Raw genomic sequence first — 18,337 nt, 5'->3', positions numbered from 1 at the left:
GCGATGCCCACTTGAAATGGGCAGCTATCACTTAGTACCGTCCGACTGTTACTATGACCCTGGGTTGCCAGATCCTCCTATTGTGAGAGAGATTGGAAATCTAGATCTTTATGTGAAATCTTCTCTTTTGTAAGCAACCAATATTTACTGAGCATTTACCATATGCTAGGCCATGTTCTAGGCACTCGGGGATATGGCAGTAAATAAAACAGACCAAAATATCCATGCTCTTGTGGTACTTACTTTAGAGTGGTGGGGGGAGACATTAAGCAAAATAATCAAGGCAACAGCAAAATCCCGAGGAGAAAATAAAACAGGGAAGAGGGGGCGTAAGTATGTTGCAGGAGGGCACCAGGGACAAGGAAGGTCTCACTGAGAGTGAGAGAGTGAGCCAGGTGGTGGCCTACCAAGAGAACATCCCAGGCAGAGAGGGCAGCAGGTGCAAAGGCCCTGGGGTTGGAGGAAGCCTGGCATGTGCAGGTACATCAAGGGGACCTGTGAGGTCGCCTTGACAGCCACACTGAAGAGCCTGTGGGCTGAGGGCAGAGGCAGGGGATTCATTCGAAAGGTATCACAGCCATCAGGCCAAAGATGATGAGGTTTGGCCAGGGGTGGCCGTGGGAGTGGGGTCCGAGGCTGGATTTGTCTGGAAGGTAGAGAACAGGTGTTGCTGACTGAATGGGTATGAAGTGAGAGAGAAAGAGGCATCGCCGATGAAGTCAAGGTTTTGAACACCTAGCAGGATGCAGTTGCCATTACCTGTGTGAGGGAGGGGCAGGCCTGGGGAGAGGGGACAGAATATGAGGAGCTCAGTTTTGTCCGGCTAATTGTGGGATGCCTGTCAGTGGAGAAGTCAGGCGGGCAGCTGTGTAAATACATCTGGGAGTTCCTGAGGAAGGTCGGGGTTAGAGGTGCAAAGAGCAGGGTATCACCACGTATATATGGCGTTGAAGCCGTAAGACGAGTGAGAGCCTCAAGGAGCAAGTACGGACGGAAAAGAGGTGAGACTGGGCCCTATGGGTCTCCAACATCGTGGAGTCAAGTAGGTAAGAAGGAACCAGCAAAGGACACTTAGAAGGAGTACAGAGTTGTAGAAGGCAAGGCTGGAGAGCGGCATCCTGGGAGCAAGGGAGGAAAGTGTGTCAAAGGCGGAGTGACCAAACACTCTGATGGGCTGAGGACCCACCCCCTGGGCTTAGCTACACCAAGGTCATTCTTGGCCACATGGAGGTCATCAGTGACTACCAGGAGAACCTCTTTGGGGGAGGGAAGGTAAGACCTGATAGGAGTGGTCCAGGAGAGAGCAGGAAGACAGCCCTGCCTCAGGGAGTTTTTTTCCTACATCCAGTATTTTTATTTAATTTTTTAGCAATTTACATATCTCCCCCCCTTTCTCTTAAAATACTGTGACAATTTTCCATAACAAACTATTACAAGAGTAGTTTTAGTTGAAAATGGAATGAAATAGCAGAAACAAAAACCAACCAACCAACCAAACAAATAACCAACAAACAAAAAAAACCCAATCACTACTGCTTTTAAAAAAGACCACCACTTTTACCAATTACATTTCTCACAAAAACACACAAACATTTGCTTGGTCAAGAGAGGATTTTCCTCTTTCTTTTCTTTTTTCTTCTTCTGTTTTTCTTTTTTTAATGTAAGGAACAACAGTATGCTTGCATAATGATTTACATCCAGAGTGGGCAAAGGACAGCTCAGCCCCCCTTGAAGCCTGTTTTCATAACTACATTTTCTGTGGGAACACAACCACGCTTATGTTTTCGAGCTGTCTATAGCTGCTCTCCGCCTACGTAGTAGAGTCGAGTGGTTATGACAGAGATCGTATGGCTCACGGGGCCTGAAATATTTACGAGCTGGCCCTTTGCAGAAAAAATTGGCTGACAACTGGTATAAGTGACCCAGTCCAAAGGAGGAAGTGGATGATGCAGGTGGGAGGGAGACTTGCTGCTGAGATGCCCTCGAGCAGGCAGGAGGGGAGCACCTGGCAAGCAGGTAGAGGGTGGACCTTCTCTGGGAACCCAGACCGGCATGCGAGAGGAGAGAAGGGAGAATGTGCAGCACAGGCACAGATGGGCGGGCGTGCACAGTGGCGGGAGCTTCTGGAAGGCCTCTTCTGCCTGCTTCTGTTCTCTCAAGGCCATCAGGTGACAGTGATGTTGGAGACAGCGTGTTGGGGTTGGGGAGAGAAGGTGTGAGAACTACTAGGACAGGAGGAGGAAGAAACGAGGGAATCACTACGCGCTTGCTGGGCTTTCATCTGAGATAATGATCACATATTAAAGTGAAGCCAGTCCTGGCTGGTATGGCTCAGTGGGTTGGGCGCCAGCTTGTGAACTGAAAGGTAGCTGGGTTCAATTCCTGGTCAGGGCACGTGCCTGGGTCGCAGGCCAGGTGCCCTGTTGGAGAGGCAACCGAGCAGTGTTTCTCTCTCACATTGATGTTTCTTTCCCTCTCTTTCTCCCTCTCTTCCCCTCTCTCTAAAAGTAAATAATAAAATCTTTAAAAAAAAAAAAAGTAAAGGCAAGTCAGCAAGGCCATGTGCTCTCTCCAGCTTCATTCTGCTACGTGGGTGCTGGTGTGGGGTAAGTAGAAATGTTCAGTCTGCTGGGTTTGTGGCTTAGCCAGGAGAATGTGCTGAAGGGAAAGTATCGTGGCAGCCCAGGTTGCAGCCAGGAGAGTGATTATAATCACTGACCACAGAATTTGGGCTGGGCAAGGAGGAACATAAGACACGGAGGGAAGGGACCGTGAAAAGGTAGACCCACCTGCAGACAGCAGGTCCTGCAGCCTGGAAGGAGCCCTGGAGTTGAAGTGTTGGAAGGAATGAACTGCAGAAGAGGGTCAGACTCTGGAATGGGTGTGGTGACGTTGGGATTTAATACTTTTCAAAAATAAACACGGGGCATGCCAAGAAAACACACACACACCCTGAATTAAGCCAGGTTCCCATCTCTCTGTCAGCTGTCCCTTTCCCCTCTCGATAGGTGCCCCTAGCTCCCAGATCCACCTTTCTATCCCAGGCCTCTCTCCTGAGCTCCAGAACCACACATGGCCCTGCCCACCTGGACTCCTCCGCAAGGACAACCCTCAGACTCAGTTGTCCCCTGACATACTTATCATCTTCCCACAAGTCTGCTTTTGCCCCTGTCTTGTCCCCATGGGGCATCTTGGCTGCCCATGGCAGAGCCTGAACTCTACCCTCTCCCCCGATCAAGCCCATCCTGTGCCCGTCCTTTCGTCCTCCTGCGTATCCTTCCCCTTGCCTCCTCTCCCTCCTGCTGCCGTAATGCAGGCTACCGGTGTCTCTCGGCTGGCTTGATGACTCTGACAGCCTCCAGAGAGGAGCCCCAGCCTCCAGCCTCCAGTCCCAGTCTTCGTCACCAGGGCCCAACCTGTCCTTGGCATCTCTCTGTTGTTGAGTGAGTGACAACCCTACTGGCTGCAGCCTGTAGCCAGAACGCTGCAAACTCAGCTGGCCCTGGCCTGTCAGTCACTGACTGGCTTTGTCACTTAGCAAACTTCTGTCCCACACCTGCTGTGTGCCAGGAACAGCCACAAATAAGTCCCTTAGGAGCCCAAGGTTATTGGCGGGAAGGGAAGTAAATAGGTACAGTCCTTGGTGGAAAGCAGCTTTGGTAGGTGGGGCTCGAAGCTGGGCATCGCCGGACTTTGTCCTGGGAGGTCGCTGGCTTGCTCAGTGGCCATTCTGTGCCCACCTCTGGCGGAGCCTCAACATCCACGACATTTGTGTACCAGTCTCCCTTTCTGAGTGAGGGGCTCCCCTTTGGGACATTCCTCCCTCCCTCCCCTTCCTGCCTGCTTTGACCCTCCGCCCCCATTCTGCCCTCAGAACCCTCACCCTGCCTGTCACTGTGCCCCTTCTCCCAGTGGCGTGTGTACACCCCTCCCTCCAGCAGGGTGGAGTGGACTTCACATCAAACAGCCTGAGTTCTTGTCCCAGACCCACCACTATTAAATTTACCTTGGAGTTAGGTTGTGAAAAATAGATGTGATTCTCTGTATTAAAGACTCCAGCTCAGGGCCAGCACAGACCGGGGCTCAGCAGACATTAGCCTGACGTGCCTCATCACGAAGCTTTCCTGCCTTCCCTCTCACCACCAAACCAGAGGGGGCACCACATCCTACCACACCTCCCACGCGACTTGTTTTCACCTCTCTCACGGCTCACCCAGAGTGGCAGAACTACGCAGCGGTGAGATGCTGGAGAAATGCTGATGCGGGACAGCTGGCATCCTAACTGGTCTCCGTGTCAGAGGTTACCGGACATTGCCAATCAGGGCCACCCATAGTACAGGCCCCATGCAGCCAGATCTTCCAGTTTTTCAAAAGATTAGAAATGCAGATGTGCATGTGAAATCAGCCTCTTCTAAATATCGGCAACAGATTCAATGAAAAAAGGTTACTGTGGAAACCAATTAAAGTGCATCTAAGGGCCAGTTCAGCCTGGGGGCTCCCAGCTTCTCACTGCTGCGCTAGCTTCAGGGAGTGTGGGTTTAAATCCCAGCCTTCCTCCACCCTGACCTTGGCCAGGTTATAGCTTCCTGTCTGTGCTTCAGGGTCCTCACCTGTGCCATGAGTGCAACAAGAGCTACCACGTATTGAGCGCCTTTTCTTTCTGTGCATCCGCCTTTTCTGTCCTCTCAGGAACTCACTGAGGCAGGGATTGTTAACAGCTCAGAGTCTGAGACCTGTGTACGAACCAGGGCAGTCCGGCCCCAGAGGCGGGCCTGTTAGCCTCTGTGTGCGTGTGGCCCGCTCCCCTGGGCGGCTCTGAGGAGCGAGGCACCGGGAGCACCGCGCGGCAGGAGTAGGCACTGCAGGCACTGGTGCTTCTCCGTACGCCTGTCCATTTACCACCATGGAAATGGCAGCTCCTTGAGGGCAGGAGGTGTCCGAGTCTACTTGTTACCACCTCTTTGGGGTCTTCTGGATTGGCTCAGTGATTTGCAAGCTGCTGAGGAACATGTGTGAAGGAGGGGCAGAGGACCTGCCCAGCCCCTCCCCGCCACTCCATCCCCACTCAGACCTGGCTCCGAGAGGGACACCAGAAGAACAGAAGTCACTTTCCCTGCCCCAAGATACAACAGGAGACCAGACCTGGTCAGGAAACAAATAGCAGAGCCGAGGAAAGCAGGTTGTTGTGCCCAGGAGTGTGCAGTGCAGGAAGGTCACAACTGGCTTAAAGGGCCCTGGGATTGGGGTTAATTTCTTTAAGAGCTGTCTCAAGACATTAGACGCTGAGATTACCTAGATGGGACCTCTCTGTCTGCTTCCTATTACCGAGACATCCGGTGGCCAGTCTTTGATCCAGGAACAGTCTGCCTGCCAGCCCTCAAGCAGCCCCTCTCCCCTACCTCCCACTGCCACCAACCCACAGATGATTTCCAGGGCTTGGCCGTTAGGACTCTCAGTGACCCCTCTCCTTTGTCTCCTTGTGCAGAAATGGAAGCTCCACTCTCGGAGGCGCCGGGAGGCCCCGAAGACGTCTCCAGGGTGTCATTGCCCACCAGGTAAGGAGCCCTGTGAATGGATGACTAGGATGGGACACCAACCAGAGGCCTCTCAATGGTTGTGCTCTGGGCACACCCTGCTCAGGGCGTCACTTTTTATTTGAAAGATGGGAACGACGGTATCTGTGATGTTACCTTTCATCTATTCATTGATTGGCCAAGCTGTCCCCTCTCCATCATTGATTCATTCAAGCATTCATTCATTCATAAACTTTTCTATGGGTCTCCACTATGTGCACCAGGTTGTGAAGATAGACAAGATAATCAGTGTGGCTATGTTTTGCAAACTCTGAAGTGTTACGCAACATTGAAGAGAAGATAAGCCCAAGAGGGCAGGGACTAGGCTCATCACGGTCACTCTTGTGCCTCCAGCTTCTGATGCAGAGGAGGTATACAAAGGTGTTTGTTACCAAAACGAGTGAATTATCCCATGACTGTGAAACTTCCCTGCCCTTGCTAGGTGGCTGAGGGTGCTTTGTGCTTTGTGGTACCTAGACTATGTGCGCAGCTGCCCCTTGCATGCAAGCTCAAGGTGGAAAGGTGATGTGGCGTGACAAAGTTAACCAGCACAATCTGGATTCAGATTCTGCCTCTGCCATTAACTAGCCTTGTGTGGGAGGGTTCCCTGCAAGAGCATCTCTTCTAGTGCTCTTTCCCCTGTACCGCACAACCTGTTCCTCACTGGGTCTGCTCATCTGGTCACAGCTGTGTACCGACTACCTGCTCTGTGCTAGGCATCATGCTGCGTGTCGGGTTCAGTTTCATTGTCCACAGTTAATAATGATGTTAGTTCCTCTGGACTTTTCTAGGTTGCTGACCATTATGATTAATCCATGAGAATGACAGATGAACAAGTTTCATTGTCCCCATGGTAGCTGGAATGGGCTGTCAGTTTTCGGGGACAAAGAAGGAAGCTCAAAAAAGGGCTGGGGCAGAAAATAATCAAGTCATCGCAGAGGATTTTTCCCTGCCCTGGACCTCTTCCAGCTCAGAGTGGGGCTCCTCGATACCTGCTGTGGGCAGGTGGCATTGGCAGGACACTCAGTGGACTCTCTGGCAGGCCCTCCATGGACCCAGGAGCCTCAGAGCCCCAGTAGCCCTCACCCATGGTGCCCAAGCCAGGGAAGAGGCCAACAGATGTTGAGCATATGGGAAATGGAGGGACGGCATTTGCTGGAGCATGAGTGGACTGAGGTGGGAGTCACAGTTCAGGGGGGCTGCCATGGGAGATGGTGACATCGAGATGGGATTCAGCTGGCCCCAGTCATAAGAGGGTCGTCTGGGTTAATTAAAAGGTGTCTGGAAGCCCTGGGAAGCTCCCTCCCTCCCTCAGGGCCCAGGAGCTTGAGCCCTGGGACCGGGCAAAGCTTTTGGGAGAAGAATGCCAAGATTAATGAGATGAGATGAAGGCAAGGGTGGGGTGACAGGGCCTGGGAAGAGCGACTGCAGGTGATATTGGGGTTTCTAGGGCAGCCCGCATTTCAAATAATCGCGTCTGTTGTCTCCATAACTCTGGTCAATGGCAGCTGGGTTTTTTGCTCAAAGAGGAGAGTGCTGGTGTGGAGGGCAGGAGATTTGGAGCCATGGAAGACAAGGGTTTGAATTTCAGCTCTGACGTTTACCAGCTATGTGACCTTCAGAGAATTATACAACCTCTCTCTGCCTCAGCTGCCTCATGTGAAACATGGGGCTAACACCTGTCTTGCAGGTATATGGCGACAGTTCCGTGAGATAATTTTGGGAAGTACTTAGCATCTTTCCTGATTTAGTAAGCACAATTAATCTTTTCCCCTCAATTCTTCTTACACTTTCAAGATGTTCAGAAATCCTTACCAAGCACCATGTCCTAATGCTGGGGACAACAGACAAATGCTGTGGCAAGACAGAGGGTTACCCTTCTCTCTTCCATACCTGATTGGGCTGCACGTGTCCCACCTGCCATCAGAGTGTGTGCCTAACCAATAGGTAGCGATTCTGTGCTTGGGAGAGTCTGGGTCTGGAGGTCCTGGGGGGCTGGCAGCAGGGGAGGATGTGGCAGGAGGGCGGAAGGACTTGGAAGAAGGCTTCATCTCTCCTCACCCCCCTCCGGGAGTCTGTGTGGGACCAGGGGCTCTGGGATGGGGAGGAGAAAGCCATGAGCAGCTCAGAGGTGGTGGGGAAAAGGGACACATTGGAGTGAAGGGACACAGCAAGGAGCAGGAAGGGCGTGATGCAGGTCCTTGGTGGGAGGGGCTGCCAGCAGGGACTGGCTTGGCCAGGAGATGGGAGGAGGGAGAGCAGGGGCATCTGAAAGGGGTGTCCAGGGTGTTAGAGAATTCCCCAGAGGGCAGTCTGGCCTGAAGTACGAATCAGAGCCAGATAGTTAACACCAAGAGAATTTAAACAGAAGACCCCAAACTGGAGCCAAGTAGGAAGGAGACCAAGATGCTTTCCCAGCTTTCCAAAGTCAGCAGAGAAGGACTGAGAGGGCGGCACAGAGGTGTCTCAGACAATAGAACCGTGGAGTAAATGCATCTGCTGGGATGGGCTGGGTCCTGCCTTGTCCCTGGCCCTGCCCCCTCTGCCCGACCTGAGGCTTCTCACCCTGCAGAAAAGTTACTGCCTTCACACTAAAGCCTGTGGGCCATGTGGCTGCCCCCCTGTTATGAATAATAGCAGTTATTGCCGCTGGCCCTAACTGAGCACCTACTATGTGCTAAGCACAGTGCCGAGCACTTCACATTGCTGGATGACCTTCTCCAAACAGGCAGAGTGGAGTTCTGACATCCTGAAATGTTTACAAATCTCCACATTCATGGGTAAAACACCACTCTCACTCTTACACCTAAATAGTGCATTTTCGAGTATTTCCTCAGGATCAAAATTTATGAAGTCCCTGATACGTACAGATGGATCTCGACAATTATAAAGTGCCCTATACAGAGTCAAAACATTATTCCCTTTGGCCTTGCCAGCATCTCATACTGGGCCCCCTATACAGTAGATGCTCAGGGAATGTTCCAAAACTGATCATCAAGAATCATTCCTGAGTGATTGGATTCTTTCTTGCGTTCTTTTTCTTCACTCTGGCTGGTTTCTGATGCTCCCCCCGCCCCCCACTTCATGACTGCTCTGAGTCTTGCCGAATACTGAAGTCACAGCTGTTGGGACACAACAAATAAACACACACTCTTCCTGCCCACAGTGGCCACTGAGATTGGAGCCTAGAGACCCAAACCCATGCCTGCCCCCAGTTTGCCTCTGAGGCTGCTGGGCCGAGGTGGGAGTCCTGCGGTGGGTGTGTTCTTCCTTGTGGCAGCCTCGGGCCCTGGGCAGCATCCAAAGGGCTTGGGACACATAATCGTGGGCAGAAAACCCACCTCCTTCCCTTCCTACTCTGACCTTGCCAGCATCCTCCCAGGATCCTCCCTGTCCCAAAATAGCCATGTGCTGGCTAAAATCGGGCTGTATCCTGCTTCTGAGCTGCATGCCCTGTTCACCAGGGGAGTGATGGGCCTGCCGGCCGGGGACGGGCTGCCAGGGGTCGGGCCAAGTTAGGAAGGTCACGGCGGCCAGAAGTTCAGAGGAATAGGTGTGGGCAGTTTGTAAAGCGTATGGCCTGGTGGGACAGGCGAAGGGCACTGGGAACAGATATACAGACCGTGGGACTTCCTAGGCCACTTGTGAAACACAAACATCAGGGAAACCCTCCCATTCTCTTTCCCTGTCCTTACTAACAAATGCGGAGCAGGACAATATAGGCTCCAGTCAGCAAGGAAACAGCTCCTTGAGGCCCGCCACGCCGGGGCTGGGCGGGTCTGGCAGGGATGATACATGGTTGCGCACGCGGAGTGAGCCGGGACCAACTGAGCTGCTGGAGCAGATCACTCCGCGCTCTGGGCCTCACCACCAAGGGGAAGAGCAGGTCAGAGTCACACAGTGACCACCAGGCCAAGGGGTTGGACTGTAGTTGTGGGGTGAGGGGTAAGGGGGTGCGGTCTGTGCGTTAGTACCCTCACCAGCTCTGCTGTAGAGGATGGATGAGAAGTGGCCTTCAGCCAGGCCAGTGGGGGAGGCCCCGGCCACCCCCGGCTGAGGGTGTGCTAACGTGAGGGGTGGGCTAATGCGAGGTACGCACGCATGAAGTGCCAGGGATTCTAGTGGAGCTTGTGACTCTGGGAAAACTTCACTGAGGAGGTGGCACTGGAGGCTGGTGGCCAGGAACAAGGAAGCGGGTTAGGGTATGGACACAGTTGTCACCATAACAGTAGACCCCAAATACAGGGATTCCAATAAGGGAGACAGGCAGCCTTAGCAGGCTGCAGACGGTGGTCCAGGGATGGGAGGGTGGCTGTGCCGTCATCATCAGGGGGCTTCCATCTCTGGGCTCCTGGCAGCGGCTTCACTCGCGCCGTCCCCTGGCCGGCAGGAAAAAAGAAGGGGCCCAGGAGAGCACTTGCCCAAACCCTTAAGAGCAAAACTTGAAGAAAAACAACCTGACGTGCATCACTTCTGCTCATATCTCATTGGCCAGCACTTAGTCACATGGTTACCTCCCAGGTCCAAGGGCGGCCAGGCAGTGTTCTTTGCTGGGTGGCCATATGCCCAGAGGCAACTTTATTACTGTGCAAAGTGGGAGGGCAGAGGCCAAGGAACCGTCTGCACAGAGGGTCTTCCAGGCTGAGGTACCCGCACGGACACAGGCTCTGGGAGTGGGAGAAAGGTAGGGCCACTTGGGAGTGGTGGGCAATTGAAGGAAGCTGGAGCACAGAAGCAGTGATGGGAAATGAACGTGGGAAAGGGCAGCAAAGGGCCAGACCAAGGAGTTCCGGCTCAGCTCTCTCCATTCGAAGGGAAACACGGGGTTTTCCTCCTGAGAATGAGTGACTGATAATGGCTCCCCAATGGGCTGTACTGAGTTCAATTCCAAGGCCGCATCCCAGGGCAGCAAAAGACGTGGCGACCACTTACTGCTGTCTGCCGTGGATGCCTCGTGGTGGGCAGCAATGCCTGTGCCCTGGCTTTGTTACCCCGCAGGTGATGATGATGTTGCATCAGAAAAGGTTCAGGGAGTCAGGATGGGACTTGATCCAATTTGTATTCTAGAGCCATAATTAGCAGCGATGTGGACAATGGCTTCAAGAAGGGAAAGCCCCTTCCAGCAACAAAAGTCTGAGATTCAATGAGCAGGTCTCTATTTTCTCATGTTTTTCTATTTATGTTCACATTGGAACTGCCCCTTGGGACGTGGTTATTTTCCACAGGTGGTGAGCGCTGGTATTCACAGGTCCTGAAGTCCTTTCTTTGTCTAGCCTTGCCCTGTTTGCCCTGGCACTCATTTTTGCCCCCGACGGCCTCATTGTGTTCACATGAGCAGGGCCTATGGCCAGAGCTTCTGTCCCCGACTGGACCCCTGTCTCCTGCCCTAGGCTGTGGCAGAGCAGTCCCCCAGCCCCCACCCCCACCTCTTCTTTGTGATTCGCCTTATTTCAGACTCGGCTAACCCAGAAAAGAGAGAATTCCGAACAAACTGTCCCTTAGAGACATTAATAAAGAAAAGGATTGCAGCCCTGTCTGGGTAGTTCAGTTGGTTGGAACATCACCCCCTACAGCGAAAGCTTGCAGGTTCAATTCCTGGTCAGGGCACATATCTAGGTTGTAGGTTTGATCCCCAGTTGGGGCACATATGGGAGGCAATCAATCGATGTTTCTCTCTCACATCAATGTTACTCTCTCTCTCCCTTCCTCTCTCTCAAATCAATGGAAACATTACCCGTGGGTGAGGATTTAAAAAAAGGAAAAGAAAAAAGGATTACAAAACTAATGGTTGTTTTAGGGAGAACGTTAAACTAAAGAAATACTGTTTGGGGGTACCTAAGAAACACTACATGCAAATAATCATTGGGTTAATTCTGAGTCATTCCGGGCTACTCCTTAAAGTGCCTCCCAGAGGGCCAGCCTGGGAAGAGACCTTCCTATTCAATTTAGACTCCCCTACTTGTTTGGCTTCCGCTGGAGGGATGGACTTTCACATGCTGTGTCAGCTTCATTCCCCCACTTTCCCACCCTCACCTCCTCCTCCTGACTTTGCAGTCCTGTCTCATGGCCCATCCGACCTCCCAGGCGCCCAGGTACCAAGCCGCCTCGGTGCCTGGGTGTCTGGGATGTAGCATGAGGTATCGTCAGTGCCTGCTTCTGCTTTAGCCACTGCACCCCAGTGGTTGCTGGGTCCTGTCCAGTCTCCTTCTCTGCTCAAAAACCATCCATGGCTCCCTAGTCTTCATACACATCCCTACCCCAAATAAAAGCCTACTTTTCTCTCTCTAGTCTAATCTCTGACCAGTCTCCTACTATGCTCCACTACTTTCCTTTCAGTGACATTTGGCCACTGTCCTGCCCTGCCCATATGCTGGTGTCTCACCTGCGCACACTTGTTCATGCTGTTCCGGTGTCTCTGTTTGCTGTTTCTACCCAATGAACTGCTCACCGCCATCACCCACCGCCCGCCAGCGACCACAGCATCCCTGCAGCGCCTTCCATCCCCCTCTCCTCCCAGAGCCTTTTCCCTTCACTCTGCTGCTTGGTTGCTCTGTTAACATAATGCCTGGTGTGTGCTCAGCATGTAACCCAGGCAAAACCACCTACTGGGACAAGTAATTTCTCTTCAAATGAGAAGCGAAAACAGACCAAAATGTATACACCTGCACAGGTTTCTCCTTGCCACGATCATAAACCATTTGATTTCAATACTACAGGCACCTGGCAGCAAAACTCAGTATGAGGCTCTTACACAGAGAGGCGATTTTGTGGGTGTCCAGCCAGGGAGAACCATCCCCGCCTACGAGCCACACTGGGCAGCCTCCTTGGCATCTCCACGTGGTTGTGCCACAGGCCACCCACCCTCAAACAGCACCTGGCTGAAGCCAGCATTTTTCTCCCACACCTGGCCCTTTTCCAACATTCATAACCGCGGGGACTGCGACCATCACCACATAGGCCCCGCACCTGGGCTGGAACCTGGGCGTCAGCCTGGACGCCGCCTTTGCCCTCACATCCCATCAGTCACAGAGCCCACTGATCCCATTCCACCGACTCCGTTCCTCGTCTTCACTGTCGCTCTTGTTTAGGCTGCCGCCATCTCTCACCTTATTCACTGCTGTAACCCTTAACAGGCCTCTGACAATCCCTTTTTCACCCAGAAGCCAAAATGGTCTTTTTAAAATTAACACATAGCCCTGACCGGTGTGGATGAGTGGGTTGGACATCGTCTGGCAAAGCAAAATGTCACCCGTTTGATTACCGGTGAGGGTACATGCCCGGGTTGTGGGCGAGGTCCCGGTCGGAGTGCGAGAGAGAGTCAGCCAATCGATGTTTCTCTCTGATGTCTATGTTTCTCTCCCGCTCTTTCTCCCTTCCTTCCCCCCCTCTCTAAAAATAAATAAAATCTTTTAAAAATAAAAGAAAGAAAAATTAATGCATAACCCTAGTTAAAGCACTTCAGCACTGTCTATCACACTTAGGATAGAGTTGAATCCCTGATGTGGCCTGTTGCCCCTTCAGGCCTCCCCTCTGCCTGCAAAATGACCCCTGTGATGCCCTGGTGACGCCTATGTGCTGACAACAGTATTTAGAGCAGAGAGGCTCTAGGGGGAGGGAGCCACAGCCAACCCAGAGTGGGGATGGTGTGCTTTAGAAGACAGTCAGCCAATCAATAAAGTTCGGACCCTGGACTCCAAATGAAGGCACATCCTGCAGCCTCTGTGGTCCTATTTCAGCAACCTGCTTGCCCCAGAAAAAGGGCTGGGCCCTTGCAGAGGGCCCTGGGCATAGGGAAGCACCCAGTGTGAAATGGCCTGCAGAGGTCCACGGCTGCCCCCAAATGCCCACTGCCTGCCCCTGGAAGCGCCTCTTTGCTCTAGGCCCTCCATTCTGCATTTTAGAGCCTCCCGGGGAATCCGCTAAAGTTAATAATTTCTTCCCCATTTCCTCTTGAAAGCACTTCCAGATCCTCAGCCCTCCTGGATGTTGTTGATAATGTGTTTCTCCTAGATCAGCTCTGATAACACCCGCCCGGGTGGTCACTGGGATTTGTAGAGAAATAAAAATAAGGAAGTGGAGGGTTCCGGAAAGGCAGTGTGCTGGGCCAGAAGCCCTGGACTGGGAATCGGTCCCAGACACTGAGGAACTCTGAGCAGGTCACTGTTCTCACTCTGGGCCCCTGTTTGCTCACTTGTAAAGAGGAATGACTTTAAAGAACAATGTGGACGTATCTGGTAAAGAATGGAATGGCCCCCAAGAAAGCCACCCCCCCCAACACATCCTAGAGAAGCGCTCACATGTTCATAAGAGAGGAGAGTGTGTGCACTGCGGCCCTGTGCTCCTTGCTGAAAAAGAGAAAAGAAAATCTAAACATTCGTGAGCAGCAGAATGGACACATGTGGATATTAAATCAAGGTACTTCCATCAATAGAATACCAGACGCCATCCACACAGATGAACTTGACCTCCAGACCAAGCTATACTACAGGTGAATGTCACCCTATTGAGGGGGGAGGGGGAAAGCAAATTACAAAGAATTTTTAGATACAATTCATTTATATAAAGTTAGAAACATATAAAATAACCTGATATGTTGTTCAAGGAACATATGTACCCAGTATAAGCAATAAGGATATAAAGAAATGCATGGGAGTGATAAACATCCAATTCAGTGAGGGGCAAGGATGAGGTGGAGACTGGGGTCCCTGACGGTGTGACTATATCACTACCTATCGCGGCTGGGTAACAGGTGTACCCAATTTGTTATATTTTTTGTAACAACTTCATTGAGATATAGTTCCATATACAATTCATCCATTTAAAATATACAATTCGATGATTTCTAATATATTCAGAGAGTTGTGCAACCATCACCAAAATCAGAGTGTTTTCACCATCCCACAAAGAAATCCATTCCCTTTAGCGATCATCCTCCGTTTCCCCCACCTCCCAGCCCCAGGCAACCACTCCTCTTTCTATTTCTATGGATTCAGTGTAATGTTTTCAGGGTCATCCGTGCTGTAGCATGTCCCAGTACCTCACTCTTTTTATTGCGAAATAACACATTGTATTCTTATGTATACATACACTCTGTATCTCTTTGAATGTCTAAAATATTTCAAGATCTAACCTTTTTTTTTATGAGGTTGATTAGAGGATGCTGTTGGATTAGAGCGTGTTGGAACAGTCCTTCAGGACTGACTCTGTAGTACCTCATTGGCGCTCCTGACGACAAGGAGGTGTCATTGCCCAGAGCGTAGATCCCACGTGTGGGGCCACCAGCCACCTCTGGGCTGACAGCAACAGTGCCTTCCCCACCGGGACGCGGGGCCCAGCCCTGCACGGCTGGACTCCAACACCCAGCCCTCTCCTCACGCTGTGCTGCCTGCTTTGTCCGCCTCTGCCCTGCTCAGTGTCACCGCCTCTGCAGTGTCTCCCACGACTCTCAGGCATGGCTGGTGGCCCTTTTCTTCTGAGCGCCTTCAGGGCTTTGCTCCAAGGACTGTTTGGCCCCATGGTGAGAGAGAACAGCAGTCAGACACTGAGGGCCGACGGCCCCATAAGGTCCTTAACTTTTCTAAGTATCTGTCTCCACCAGTGTGAACGGAAGGAGCCTGCCCATAGGCCAGAGATGCAAATTCAATGCGATAAGTTCTATGTCTATGGTCTGTAGTCTCTTCTTGTTCAGAATCTAGTTTTATGTTTCTGGCTCCCCCACTACAGGGAGGTGGTCCTGGTCAGGGCTGGGCTGTCGGTAGCGAGGTATGTGACAGTGCTCCCACTTGATCTGCCCGGGGAGAGGTGGCTAACCCAGCAGCTACAAGTCTGCCTCCCAACAATCCTGGGTCAAATCCCAGGAATCCTATTCTACTCCTTATTAATCATGGGACTATGTATACATTACTCTCCTGACCTCATGTGAAATGAAGGATAATGACAGTAACCACTTTATTGGACCTGACATATCCTTGGCTCAGAATGATTTGTTAGTTACCATAATGATGATGATGTTGAGTAGAAAGGGGATTTCAGTGAAGGAGAAGTTAGAGCCTTCACCCTGTTGCATCCAACCACGTGAGACCCTGAAGAGATGCCATGTCATGCTGCCAGAGGCAATGGGAAATGTAGCTTAGGCTGCGAGGGGCGTTGGCTTCCCCTCACCTCCCTCTCTGCTCTGTTGGAGGCTAAGTCACTCCAACTCAAAGAAAAATTCCGGGTGCTTCTATTTACAGGACACTATGCAATGCACTGCAAGAGATGTAAAATGGGTGAGAAGCGTGCCTGCCCTCAAAGCATTTGCTGAGTGGTGGGAACCTTCCGTGGGAAGCCCAGCTCTCTCTGTGTGGCTTTCAACGTTGGAAAAGCCACTTAACCTCTCTGAGTTTCCATGAGCTCATCTCTTACATATAAATAAATATCTTACAGGATTATTGCAAAAGTTCTTTGTTAACTGTGTGGTACTATACAAAAGAAAGCTATTAGAGGGAGAGGACCTGGGCCTGCCCACAGCCCAGTTACATAACAGAAGGTAGGCTGCATTGAGTGCTGTGCGATATAAATAAAGGGCCATGGACGGTGGCAAAGAGAGTGTTACCTACAAGGAGGGTGATCGTTGGCTCCTCAGAGAGGATGTTTGAGATCGCTGCTGATGCTTAGGGTCAGAGGGTCTTGGCACCCTGGTTTATGAAGAAAGACTCACGCCTGCACTTCACTGTGTCCAGCCCCAACCTGGAGTAGGAACCTCTAGACAGCGGGGCTTTTCTTAAAGGTGTTTGAGCCCGGCATCCATACAGAGGCAGGCACCCGGCCTTACTCTGTGTCCTGAGAGGGGAAGGGGCCATGCTTGGAACAGCCGTTGGTGGGGTTGGTGGTGACTGAATTTTACAGGAACTCCAGACCACAAGGGACAGCTGTCTGTCTGGATGGACTTGCAGTGGATGGCCGCACTCACTGTGCTTTCATTTCATTCTGTCGGTCCAGCTTCCAGCCTCAGAGAGGCCAGCAGAGATCAGGGGAAATAAGAGACTTCCTAAGCCCCAGGAGGATCATCACTCTTGTGACGGTTCCACACATGTGTATCACACGTTTACCTGTCAGAGCCTTTTCCTTAGAACCTGCCTTGTAAAGGCAGAAACTATGGCCAAAGTGAACCCCCACCTCCCACCCCCTTTATCCCAGCCCCACAGAGGCAGGCCAGGGACCCGTGGCCAGACTCTGGGCTGCCTGTGTGCTCTGCAGGGATCCAGGCTGCCTGTACGCTATGTTGGCATGTGGCTTGGGCCCACCATGGGATAACAGCAGCTGCAAGCCCATGCGCAGTGCCATGGGGCTACAGGGTGAGTCAGACCAGTCTCTCCCCTCCAGGGCTAGGAAAAAACTAAGCAGAAACAGAAGCATCACATTTGGAAAATGCAAGAGAAAGAGTGATTACCTTAGAAGGGAGGAATCAGGAAGGGCTTCATGGAAGAAGTGGCATTTGAAGATGTCAGGAACTGAATATGTACATAAGGATATCATAAGCAAAGGAGACAGTGTAGTGAAAGTATAGAGACCTAAGGAATGTGCTTTTTCACTCCTCCCCATTCTGGAAAAGAAGATGACATAATCTAGAATAACCGTAGCAAGCTCACATGGAAAGATGGTATCAGAGATAAGCTTGAAATGAAAAGTTGGGGGTGGGGGAAACAGACCATGGGGAGAGTGGAACGCCACCCTGAAAACGCTGTGGCAGTTTTCTCAGAAAGGGTGTGACGGCATCCCGCTGTGTGCACTGCAGTGTAGAGGACAAACCAGAGTCGAGGAGAGGCCTGAGAAAGGAGCTGCAACAGTTCTGCAAAGAGGAGGCCCAGGATAGCATGGGGAAGGGGCTGAGGAGGAGGAGATCATTGCAGCGGTAAAATTGGCAAGTGTTGGCCACCTGGTAGGTGGGGACAGGGAGGAGTAGGCAGTGATGAGCCTGCGAGCCCAGGGAAACGACAGGGATCACGGCATGCATCTTTTTTTTAAGCAGCCATGACTGTCCTAAATTGATTATTAGGTAAGAATTTTACAAACGTTATGATAACGGTGACAGTGGAGCTGAAGAGCATTTGTTGTGCCTTCTTTAGGCTGCAGGGTGAGAGCCACCAATAGTGTGGTGGGACTCGTGGACTTTTCCAAGGCCGTGGCTCTTGCTGCCCACAGAGGTCAGCGCTCGCATCTCCCTGTGCTTGTGGACTGCCTTGGTGATCCACTGGGTGTCAGGATTCCTTCTGATGGCTTATGGAATGGGTCGATAAGGGTAACCTCAAAGAGTTTGTACGTCGAATCTTTACCAACCCAGGAAGAATTCAGGGCTCTCTGAGCCCCACAGGGGCGTCCGCTCGCTCCTTGGCAGCAGACTGAAGTCTTCCTGCGAACTGCTTAATACCATGAGCACAGGCCTGCCATAGGTCGCACCCTTAGGGACTGGATGTTTGCCGCCACCACGGTGCACAGGAATCCAGTGCCTTGCCTGACCTTGTATCCCAGCCTGCATTCTTCACTAGGCCAGGTTGGGGCGGGCAAGATATAGAACACAGAGAGCTGGTGGTACTGCCGGTAACACACCCCAAGAAGGAAGCACATTATACCGAACCGCTTCTTCCTCTGTAGCTCCTGGATGTACTCATATGTGCCCATATCTTGGCTTACCTGATGGCTGCTGCTGGGCAGAAAGGGAGGATCATGGTTTGTGCTTATATGAAGAGATGGTATCATCCCCACAGAGTATTGACAGAGCAGGT

At 51.8% G+C, this 18,337-nt stretch overlaps 1 protein-coding gene across 1 annotated transcript in view; it reads left to right on the top strand.

The window, feature by feature from the left end:
* Window positions 1-18,337, top strand: part of COL13A1 (collagen type XIII alpha 1 chain) — a 143,858-nt gene that overhangs the window by 12,857 nt on the left and 112,664 nt on the right. Inside the window, exon 2 of the mRNA XM_054572678.1 lies at window positions 5,486-5,555. Within this exon, the coding sequence (XP_054428653.1) occupies window positions 5,486-5,555 (70 nt within the window). The remainder of the gene's footprint in view (window positions 1-5,485; window positions 5,556-18,337) is intronic.

The sequence above is a fragment of the Pteronotus mesoamericanus genome, unplaced genomic scaffold (assembly GCF_021234165.1).
Source record: "Pteronotus mesoamericanus isolate MK-2021 breed Mesoamerican mustached bat unplaced genomic scaffold, CSHL_Meso_final contig_24, whole genome shotgun sequence".
NCBI lineage: Eukaryota > Metazoa > Chordata > Mammalia > Chiroptera > Mormoopidae > Pteronotus > Pteronotus mesoamericanus.
The sequence above is the reverse complement of the archived record's forward strand: the minus strand, read 5'-3'. Positions and strand labels throughout refer to the sequence as shown.